The sequence below is a fragment of the Gavialis gangeticus genome, unplaced genomic scaffold (assembly GCF_001723915.1).
Source record: "Gavialis gangeticus isolate Ggan-Ray unplaced genomic scaffold, GavGan_comp1, whole genome shotgun sequence".
Lineage (NCBI taxonomy): Eukaryota > Metazoa > Chordata > Crocodylia > Gavialidae > Gavialis > Gavialis gangeticus.
The window spans coordinates 16,346,877-16,358,999 of NW_017728994.1; the positions used below are offsets into that span (position 1 = coordinate 16,346,877).

Sequence of the window (12,123 nt, forward strand, 5' to 3'; positions counted from 1 at the left end):
ATTTCATTAACAGGACATCTTCAGCATTACCAGCCAGAACACTAGGATATGTCTTCAGAAAAAGAATGAGATTTTTGATGTGGTAAAGGCATGTTTCTTTACATACAGTGTATGAGACAGATGTAGATAGCATATAATTCTTGATACTGAGAAGCCCAGTTTAAAGGGAGAATAAGACTGCACCAGTAGAATGCCACAGCATAGTTTAGGTGGAAATCAATTCCAACATAAGGATGTCAGGTGAAATCCTGGACCCACTGTAGTTAATGAATTCAGGAGGGCCAAGATTTCACTCGTTGACTGGCAGCACAACGATGCTTGGAAGGATGTAAATAGGTATTGAGTGACATCTGACATGCCTAAGCACTGAGGTAGGATGACACAGAAAGGAATTGGAAAAAGGCTGTAAAAAATTATTAATACTGTATACAGCAGCAAATATAAAAAAAGCATGAAAATAATGGATTAAAACCATTAAAAAATAATCAGGAGGCAAAGCAGGAGCAATTAGACAATGCATTAGAATATGCAGGAGAAAGGAAGAAGAATAGGAAAAGCAAGGAGCGATATATCTTTTTCAAATATATTGGGAGGATGAAGAAGGCACCGGGTAATGTGGGACCCCTGCAGGATACGCTGGGCAATCTGGTGGTTGCGTCAGAGGAGAAAGCGGACCTCTTTAACCAATTCTTCACCTCCGTTTTCTTGTGCAGGGACCGGGACTTCCCTGCTGTGATAGAAGCCGGACTCGAGGGGATCGCCTTCAGACCTCAGGTTGGGGAGGACCGGGTTAGAGAGCTTCTGGAGGGGCTGGACGCGTTCAAGTCAGCGGGTCCGGATGCTCTCCACCCCAGGGTGTTGAGGGAGCTAGCTGGGGTTATTGCAGGGCCCCTGGCACGGCTCTATGAGCGATCGTGGTGCTTGGGCCAGGTGCCAGATGATTGGAAGGTAGCAAATGTGGTCCCCATCTTCAAGAAGGGGAAGAGGGAGGACCCGGGTAACTATAGGCCCGTCAGTCTTACCTCAATCCTGGGGAAACTCTTTGAGAAGATCATCAAGGAGCACATTTGTGATGGGCCGGCATCAGAAATGATGCTCAGGGGCAATCAGCATGGATTTATTAGGGGGAGATCATGTCAGACCAACCTGATTGCCTTCTACGATCAGGTCACAAAGGCCATGGATGCAGGTGTCGCGGTGGATGTAGTCTTTCTGGACTTCAGCAAGGCCTTTGACACCGTCTCTCACCCCATCCTAGTTAAAAAACTAGGTGACTGTGGCATAGATGCCTACACAGTCAGATGGATTGCAGATTGGCTGAGGGGTCGCACTCAGAGGGTGGTGGTGGATGGGTCATACTCGACCTGGGGGGAGGTGGGTAGCGGAGTCCCCCAGGGCTCGGTCCTGGGGCCTGCGCTGTTCAATTTCTTCATCAGCGATCTGGATGATGGGGTGGAAAGTAACCTGTTTAAATTCGCTGATGACACCAAAATTTGGGGGGAGGTGAGCACGCTAGCAGGGAGTGAGAGATTGCAGAGGGATCTGGATAGGTTACAGGGGTGGGCTAACAGGAACAGGATGCGTTTCAATACGGACAAGTGCAGGGTGCTGCACTTGGGCAGTAGGAACCAGCAGCACACTTACACAATGGGGAACTCCCTACTCGAGAGCACGGAGGCAGAAAGAGATCTTGGAGTCATTATTGACTCCAAGATGAACATGGGCCGACAATGCGAGGTCATGGTTGGCAGGGCTAACCGGACCTTGTCGTGCATCCACAGGTGCATCTCGAGTAGAGCCAAGGAGGTGATCCTCCCCCTCTACGCGACGCTGGTCAGGCCACAGCTGGAGTATTGTGTCCAGTTCTGTGCGCCCCATTTCAAGAGGGATGTGGACAACATGGAGAGGGTCCAGAGGAGGGCCACCCGCATGATCCGGGGACAACAGGGCAGACCCTACAGTGAGAGACTGCGGGACCTGAACCTATTCAGCCTCCACAAGAGAAGGCTGAGGGGGGACCTGGTGACCGTCTATAAACTCACTAGGGGGGACCAGAAGGGTTTGGGGGAGACGCTGTTTCCCCTAGCGCCCGCTGGCATAACAAGGAGTAATGGGCACAAGTTGATGGAGAGGAGGTATAGATTGGATATCCACAAAAACTACTTCACAGTTAGGGCGGCTAGGAGCTGGAACCAACTTCCAAGGGAAGTGGTGCTGGCCCCTACCCTGGGGGTCTTTAAGAGGAGGCTGGATGCCTACCTGGCTGGACTCATTTGAGTCCCGTTTTTGTTTTGGGGTTTTGTTGTTCTCCCGCCCTGGCGGGGGGTCGGGCTAGAAGATCTACTAGGTCCCTTCTGACCCTAAATCTATGAAATCTATGAAATCTTATAGTAAAATGGATTTCTATTGTATGAAAGAAATTGTCATTATCCTAAGAGTCAAAATGGTCTCCAAAGAATGCAGAAGCATGCTTGTTATCTAAGGGCAGTGCAGGCATTTACATATATACTATCATTATCTTTAATAAGACATACAACACCTAAAAGTCCCTCTACACCATCATTAAACATTCTCCTTAAATAATTATAGCACATTTTAAAAATAAATAGTAATTGGACAGAAAATGGGGAGGTTTACACATATTAGAGGAGGTTAATGTTTTTATCAAACAAAGTATTGCCTGAACATGACTACTTTCAGTGGACTTGAAAAGCAAAAGAAACCTGCCTTACAACTTTTTCTAAAAAGATTTTGAGAAGATTAATAGAAAAATACAAAAAGTCAATCTAAAACATCCCAAAATGATTATCTGACTTTCACTTCCTGAAAATTGGTTTTAATTAAACCAAAATTTTGATAATGATTTCAATATGAGTTTTAAAAAACAGTTTACAACAAAATGAAGGCTAGAACCCTAAACCATGTAAAAGAACTCTGAAATTTCAGTCTTTTTAGGGTGGGATTTTTTTTATTTGGTTTAAAAAAAAACAATGTAGAAAGCTAAGCAAATACTACCACCACAACACAAGATTTTTGGAAGGAAAAAAATGTGCAATACTATGCAATTAGAAATATGAAGTAGTCCAACAACTGGCTACTCAAGAAGAACAAGATGACTTATATTCTACAAACAGTACCCAGAAAAAAAGCTTTGGAGTCAGGGGAACTTGATTATTTTTCACTCCATGGATGTATAAAAACTTGTTTGTTTTGCTGATCTAGAGATCATTTAACTTCATACCTCTGGATAAGAATAGCCCAAGCAAAAATTACAAATTTGATGTCAAGTAACATGGAAAGTAATGGGCAAATGAAGTATGTGTATCATATGGGAAACTAGGTAAGGAGGTCATGATTTAATTGGTTAGTCTAATAGATTTATAAAAGGGACTAGGTTTAACAAGGGTGGCATCCACTAAACAGTAAATATGGTGGGAAACCATTGACTAAGAGCAGCCAGATTAACTCAAGGAGTTAACTCAAGGAGTTAGGTAAACTATGAGAGAAGGGATAAACTATGTGATCACGCAAATCATTATGATACATATCAAGAGTGTGTTGAAGTCCTTCAGGGGCCATGAAAGAATTGCCCTGCCCCTCCCTTCTATACAATATTGTGTAATTGCTCAGGTTCATTAATGGTTACTTTTATATTCCTCTAAAGTATTTTGTATAATGATGAATACAAGATACCAGACTAGAAGGATCAAAGGTCATCCCTAATGGGGCATATCCTCTGTATCTCTGATGTTTGAGAAGGACTGCATGCGGTTAGTAGACTGACACAAGGACATATAGTAGAAGTAACATCCCAAGTAGGATCTCAATGAAACAGAAAATGAAAAACTATAATAAGGTGACATTTTAGTCATAATTCAAAATTCAGGAAAGACAGCCAAGTGTATAAGACAGAGAGCTGACAATGACAGTCAGAAGGACTTGGCTACATTCAGAACACAGATATGTTAGCATGTTTTTACTTGCAGAACAATGTCAAAAACCAGCACCCAAAACATTAAAAAAAGGACTATATTCAAGACTTTTAAAGAAGAGAAATACCGGGGAGGCACTGAAGGAAAATGAGACAATACTACTCACTACCCTAATCACGTAAGGCATTGCTTTCGCGCATCTCTGCCCTGCTTTCTGCCTGGCTTCAGACTAACATGTCTAACTACCTTGGAGTTTCATTATTGGTCATTCTACCTTTTTCAAGAGATGGGAGGAAGTTGGTTGGAACCATACTCATTTATTTGTATTACTATAGAACCTAGGTCTTCCAGTCATTGATCAGCACCCCAGTGTATTAGGCAATAGGCACTGTCCAAACACAGACCAAAAACATGTTCCCTACCCCGTAAATCTAAAGCATGGATCGGCAACTTTTCAGCAATGGCAGGCTAAATTAACAAAGCTAAATTCAAAAGCAGCCTGACTGCCGTTTGTGGCCCAGTTGTGTCTACTCCTGCCTCTGAATGCCTCTGATTCCATTGCCATCAGGCTGAATCTGGTCTATGGGCCATAGGTTGCTGACCCCTGGTCTAAAGAGATCAGGTCACCTTTTCATAAAAAGGCCGTAAGTTAGAAGGCCAAGGAAAACCCTAACAACAAAAATTCAAGGATCTTTGTTAGTCAGAGAGAACCTAGGTCTCTTACTTTAGCATCTGAATACCTTTTCTGAGCTATTGGGAAATATTTGGCAGTGAGAAAAGTTTGAAGCTATATAAGAATGAATTATCTTTTAAAATTAGAATATTAATAAATGGTAAGCTCATAATGCAGCAGTTGAATGAATGATACATAGAATAAACTGTTCATCTGCATAAAAGGAAAAATCAGTATTAACAAGATATAGAAGAAATACTTATTGTGATTCTATCAGGTACCCTAATGGAGAGGATCCACCAGTACAAATTTTCTTAAAAACATCCCTTGAGCTTTTCATACCATCCTCATAATGCTGTAGCAATTTTTTGCATGGTGTATATTGTTGCATGAGACTCGATGGAATTTTCCAGGAAAATGAAAACAAGAAAACAATTACTCATTATTTGCTGGAATGAGAGGGAGACCCAGAGCAAAGGTAGATGCTTGTTCTGTATTAATTTTTTGGTGGCCATCCAATTTAACTCAGCTATTTTACTTTATTATGTGAGAGCTCTCAGAGGAGTACTGCTGACAGCACACTAGAGATTAAGGGCCAAAAAAATAAAAATAAAAAATCAATGGTCAGATTCTGGGAAGAGCCTCAAACTACATCTGATTATTATATGCCTAACAAATGTATATTTGCAAGCAAAAATAAAGGTTCATCTCTACAAGGAGTTTTCAGGTATAGATATTTCAAAGTAAAGCCATATGGTAGGCATTATGGAAAAATGCTGCTTGGATTAATGTGCTTTGAAAGTAGATCAAAGTTAAGCGTGTACACGATACCCTTATTCTGGAATAATTGAGTCCATACATTGAGTTATTCAGATAGCTGTTCCTGAAATACTCCACGTTAAGACAAGTTGCTGCTATTTGTACCTGCAATAGGTAGCCCTGAGCCTGCAAGGACTTTGGCATCTCTTATTATTGCACACATAATCTCACTGAGTTTATTCACTGTACAGAAATGTACACTCCAGCCATAAATTTGGCAGGATTTGGGTCCGAAAGGATGTATTTTAAGAGCAGGCTGTACATTTTTAACTTTGGGAAGTTAAAAAAAATCTGATTCCAATTTTCTTCCCAAATCACTCATTTTATTTTAATTAGAGTTTCTGATTTAACCAAGAATATTAGAATGCCTGGGGATTTAAAACAAAGACAAAATTAACAAGCTGCTGTGTTAGATGTTTAATCCTTCCATTAAAACCTACTCTCCACAAGAAAGAATAGACAATAGCGTCTCGTTATAGAACACACACATTTCAACACAAGAGACAACCCTTCCTGCTGTTATTTCCCAATGCTGTAAACAGATTTCATTTCAAAATATAAACAGCAAGGTTAGGGATAAATTCTACTCTGGGAGCTTTTGTTTACAGTCTGGTACCCATCCGAAAATCTATGTCCATCCTATTTTCCATCTTCCACACCCTGGTTCATCCCTTGTTGCCCTTCTGTATCCCAGTCCACTTCCCCATATATTTCCATTGTGTAGTATAATCGTTTTCAAATGAACGTACAAAGTGGATTTCTTCTGTTGGTTTAAAACAAAAGGATTTCAAATTTACAAAGCAGGTGCCAATTAGCCAAACCTTAATTTTTGCAAATTTATTTAGGAAAAAAAATAACATGAGCAAATGAGAATACTTCAGTGTTACAACAGAGTATATAAATGTCTAGCAATAGTCAAATAATTTGATCTTTAAATACAAAATAACCACATGAACACCTAATATACAGGTTTCATCTGAATACATATTTATTAGATAAATATTAGGTTGTCACATCATCTAACTACATACAGTTTTGCAAGACTAAAAATCACAATTATTTTTTTCTGACCAGTTTAAAGTATGAAATGATTGCATTGTACTGTACATACAATGTACAAACAAGGACAATGGCCATTTTTGCATGTTACTTCAGATTGTACTTTTTTTTTTAATTCTCTTCTGATCGTGATATCAAAAATTGTACAAAGTATGAATTTGGTTACAATTTTTTTAATCCCCTTATTTTCTTCATTATTTCTGTAGCACCCTAAAAATACACAGGTGATAGACTAGTACACATAAGCTAGATATTACATGTAGGTAAAACAAAACAAAACAAGGGGTCAGAGTATATTACAGAAGTGAAAGTGAAACAAATGCTGAGACTTCACAAACGCTAACAAACAGGATTCATTTTCCACATAAGATGGAGCTTCAAGCTTTTTTTTTTTCCTGTGAAATAAAAACAATGCACATTCCAAGGAAAATGAATGCATTTCTGTTAACATGTCTCTATTTGTCATTTACATATGTACAGCTGTCCCTTGAGTCTCCACTGCAGACATTGGCGTGTATCTGTCAGTCCTATAATAATGTCTTGGCAGCAGAATTGTAGATCTCTGTGGGTTCTTTCCCAGATGAGCTTCCAAAGGGGAACGATTTTAAAAAAATAAACAAAAGTATAATAAAAACACTACTGGGAATTTCATATCATAATTGAGCTTTAAAGGAAAATGACTGTGATTATCCTATTTGGTAGGTCTTTCTCTACATTTTAACATTATGGCAGTGAAAAGATTAAAAGTTAATTACATTTTCATTTAAAAGCTTTTCCATGCTGAATCCCCTGTACAGTACCTGATTTTAACTGACAGAGAGTCCTGAAACTGTCTCAAATGTTCGACAGTCGGGTGATGGCTAAGAACCATATTGTATTACTGTCTTAGAAAGCAAATATTCCCATAGACTTAAAACATCAACTGCAAAAAGGTCTGTTTTAATTCTCCGCTATTACTGTTCAAAGTAAATGCAAAAACCACCCATAACATGTTGCTATTCTTTGTGAGTTTTGTCCCTTTATGCTTTCCAACAGGTACCTCTGTAAATGATACAGTTACAATACTATAGCAAAAGATCAATCCTTAATACATCTGATCTGAAATGAGTATTTGTTCTTAAATAGAAGAATCTTTTCAGGTTGCAAATTTAGTCAGCTGCTCGAACAACAATGGGGTGAAGCAATTTAATAGAACCAGACTAGAATCCGAGCAACCAGTTCCAGCTCATAGCAAGAAGCATTCTTTATTCCAAGATCTATGGCTAAAAAAAAAATCCCTAAGGGCAATACATTGTCAGTTTATCATTATCTGCCCATGCAAATGACTTAAACACCTATATAAATGATGCAGCAAAATACAGGGAAAAACTACTACAGTAAAATGGCTACAAAACACATTTGTTACTGAAGAATGGTCTTTCCTACCAGTTGTGTGATCATAGCACCACACCACAACCATGTCACTGTGTATTATAAAGGTATCATTAATATTGTGTAGAGATTCTCTACTGGCTGTCAATTCTACATAAGAAAAAAGACAATTCTAAGCAGAACAAACATAACGTATTGTTTCCCTCCCCTTCCCCCCCACCAACAGCCCCAAGTGTTAGAGCGCTCCAGTTTCAAAGACCAGAATGCCAATAGAGTGATATAAATATTGTACCTTATAGACTTGCTGCTTGCCATAGTGCACATTTACTTGTTCAAACAGCTGGTGCTAGCTGTTCTGTTGACTGAGGCAAACTGGCCCGATACCTGTCATTACCAGCCCACAATCAGCCACACACAGTCAATGAACATTTTACTTTTGCCCCAAGCAATCACCTAGTATCCTGTTTGCATGACAGAGCTGGACCCTGATCGTCCAGGTACTGCATGATGTATCAATTCATCTAAGAAATGGATAAGAAGGTTGGGCTAATTTATCAAAGGAAAAAAAATGCTCCCTTATTCTGTTAAAGAACCCTCGTTATTTTTTTTTTTAAAAAAGGACCCATATTTTTCTTCAGACAAGGTATTTAAAAACACCAGCAAAAGTATAACCAGATCATGAAAATGTTGAATATTATCAAAGACAATACTAAAATATTCACAAAGATATTTACAATAGCAATTCTTAAAATAATTGATTTTGCATAATGAACAGCGCCCTTTTAAAAAAAACTCGAAACAGGAAAAATATAAGTGTGGGAACATCTCTACATAAAATGTTTGACAGATTCAATACTCCTACTGGAAAATAAAAGAACTAAACTGCCATTTCCTTTAATATCTACAGCAAGGTGCTGCTGACTAGCATATATATATCACGACGCATGTACAGCAGTAGTGGGAAACTTTAACAAAAAGAATTTACAAAAATGACTTTGGTGAGGAAAGCAAATCCAGAACTGTAAGCACATGGCATGCCATTTACATCGCAAACTAAAGGAGGGGGAGAATTACCTATTCAAAGAGACAAGAACAACAGTAACAACAAAAAACCCAACATTATTCTGTCTGGCACTTAAGTTGAAAACTTATAGTTGAGCACAAATAAGGACATATTGGATTGGAGTTGGGATGAGGAAATGGGTTGGACAAATTTGTCTTAGTAACAAAGAAAACAAGAACTGTACAGTGGGCAAAAGCTGAAATGTCGCACCACAAGGGCAAAGTTGGCACACATGCACTTCTTACACAGCTACTGTACATAATTTATAAGAGAGAGAGAGAGAGAGAGAGAGAGAGAGAGAGAGAGAGAGAGAGAGAGAGAGAGAGAGAGTGCACACAAAAATGGGCACAGAAGCAATAGGAAGCTCATGCAGGAGAAGCAACCACACGAGGAGCACAGATCACAGGGGCAAGACAGTGATTGTGGCACTGGGTCTGCCGAGGGCAGTAGTAACATACCAAAAATTACTTATTTTCCCCATGCCCATCCTTGGTGAACAAACATCCTGGCAGCTCAAGAGTTAAAATAAAGGAAGAAGAAAAGTAAAAGGCAAAACTATATGTAACAGTCTTGAAAACAAAACGTAAAGCAAAACAAGAGAAGCTCTAAGGTGTCTGTCCAATTCCAGTGCCCCTTTCAAGTTGATTATTAATAAAAATATGCTGTTAGTGATGTTACAGTATTTTTTGATTTTCCTTCACCCAGCTCATCTCACTATGCATTGTGCAGTACAGAAAACCAAATGATACAGAGGCTGAGGAATCTGAAGGCTCTGGGTGATAATCAAGAACATTTTGGTTTGCACTACCCCTGCCCCTTGTATGGATATAGCCTTGTATGGATATATGGCAAATATATATATATATGTATATATATATCAAATAAATTTCAACAGTTGGATATTAATGCAGCCACAAATGGCAGTGATTTGAAACCAAAACCAGCAAAAAGAAAAAAAATAAAGAGAAAAGTTGCTTCCTCCTCCCCCCATTAAGTCTGCGCATTTGAGCAGAGGAATCGTTTGCAAATGAGCATGGAAGATTCCTGCATTTCATAAACCCAAACACACACTGGCTGCAGCCTGGAGATTCACAGGGCTCCTCTACTGAAGACAAAACATTAGCTAACCAGAAGTCTCCCTTTGATGCCGTTTGTGTTTCTTCCCTACCCTTGACATTTTATTGTACAATTTGTGCTTTTTGGTGTTTTATGTGGTTTTGTTTGTTTGTTTGTATTGTTTTGTTTTCCTGTGTGTGTGGCCAATACAATTTGTCCAACACAAATCTGCAATTGGGGAAAGTGGAGAAAGGTAAGTGGGTAGAAGGGAGATACAGTTTTAAAAAAAATGGAAGAACAGTCGTTGGAAGGACATTCTGAGACTGGTCAATTAAGACAGTTCCATTTTGTTGCCTTTTCCTCTTTCCAAGATTGGTTTTTGCCAGGATACTTTACACTATGTGTATCACAGAACTCTCTCTCTATGGGATTAACAAAGAATGGGGTTTCCAATAGCTGCACAATTGTCTATGCTTTGTTGTGATGCTTAGCAGAAGTCTGAGATCACCACGTTTGTTTATGTTTTCCTCCCGTTGCTTTCACAGTCCGTGATGCTGACAAAAACAGTTCGGAGATGAAGAAAGCAGGGAGTGCACCATTGATCACAGTCGTGAGTTTGTTTTATCTTCTGTGGAAAGGGAGTGTTAAGATCCTTGTTGTGCAGCCACACATGTGTGAACAAGTGAGAGGGATGGGGGAAATACACATGATTTCAGTTATTCTCAAAGAGAGAAAGAAGGTCGTCATTGCTATTGCTTGGCAAGTCAGGAGGATCCAGGTACGAAAGCAGCTCATCTGGATTTGTGAGTTCTGGAAGCAGCTACAAAATATAAAGATAAAAGGAAAATTACAGGTAACAGAAATGCGTTCGTAGAACAAGGGATTAAAACCTGTCTGCTCCTGGAAACTGACTTTCATGTGTATATATTGGAATAGATCCAAAGATGTGACGCACACAAAACTCATTCAAGTAGTGTAGCATCAAGATTTTATGGTCACTTAATTGGGAAAACCTGTATAACCCACTTTTGCCAAGAGAATTTCAGTCATCCCAGTATCCTGTCATTTACAATTTCATAGCCAACCACACCATCGCAAATTCCGTAAGCAGAGAAAAGTGAGTTTATTACATGGATTTCAATTTATTCCCTGGTTGATGATCGTTTCAAAGGTTGTTCTTGACCATTTTCTCATATGCAACATTCACAAAAAGCATATGTAAAACTAAAAATCCAATGTGCACTGAGTTTGATCATCATTTAAACGAAAGCTTTAAATAGACAAAATAACATTTCCTGGGAAAGGTGAATCATCAGCAGTTTATGGTGTGACTCAGACCAAGTTAAGGGCTCAGGGGTATGATACCCCCATGTGGCAGCAGAGTATATTCCCTAATAACTAACTGTTGGAGAGTACTTGCAGAAATATTTTCTAATTATATTCCCACTGCCAAACTGCTTCATATATTTTTGTTCCAAATTTCATTCAGCACCCTTTTGATCTGACACATATGGGGGAACCCTAACTTCTGTTTCATAGCCAGAGACATTTTCCAGTTTATTCTACATCTAATGGTTTATTGAAAAGCAAAAAATGTTGCATGAAAAATTGGGAAGGAAAAAGGGATCTGTAATAAGTATGTTTTGTTCTCTCACTGACAAGGTTAAAACAATATGGACAACTGTAGCACATGTATCAGCAGTGAGATGGACAACTTTCCAATTGCTGTGTGTTTTCAAGTCTTGTAAAACTAAAAAGTATACTTTACAATACTGCAACTACTATACTAACATTAGGTGAACGCTAGGCAAGGGTGGATGGAGAGGCATCAGCTTTCATAAGTAACAACCTCCTCTGTCAGATTTGGGACCTAATGAAGTAGATTGGCCTATGAAAGCTCATGCTTCTTGGAACCAGTTAGTGTCTAAGGCTGCGTCCACACGTGGTGCAGACATTTGGTTCCCCAGGGAAAACTAGCGGCAGCGCACCATGCACCACCATTAGTTGTCCCCAGGGAACACCTGTGCCATGCGCACTTTGGAGCATGGCAAGATACCCTGGGAGTGGTAGGTGAGACTGGGGCCAGCACTTGGCTGACCCTAGCAGCCTTACCTGAGATCCTGGGGGCCTCCTGGGGCTGCACCAGTGGC

At 39.5% G+C, this 12,123-nt stretch overlaps 1 protein-coding gene across 15 annotated transcripts in view; it reads right to left on the reverse strand.

The window, feature by feature from the left end:
* Positions 1-6,246: 6,246 nt before the first annotated feature.
* Positions 6,247-12,123, reverse strand: part of ZMIZ1 (zinc finger MIZ-type containing 1) — a 607,902-nt gene continuing 602,025 nt past the window's right edge. For all 15 annotated transcript variants that reach the window (XM_019502344.1, XM_019502343.1, XM_019502355.1 and 12 more), the window contains one exon: positions 6,247-10,793. In XM_019502344.1, coding sequence (XP_019357889.1) covers positions 10,686-10,793 — 108 coding nt within the window. In that variant the 3' untranslated portion in view covers positions 6,247-10,685. The remainder of the gene's footprint in view (positions 10,794-12,123) is intronic.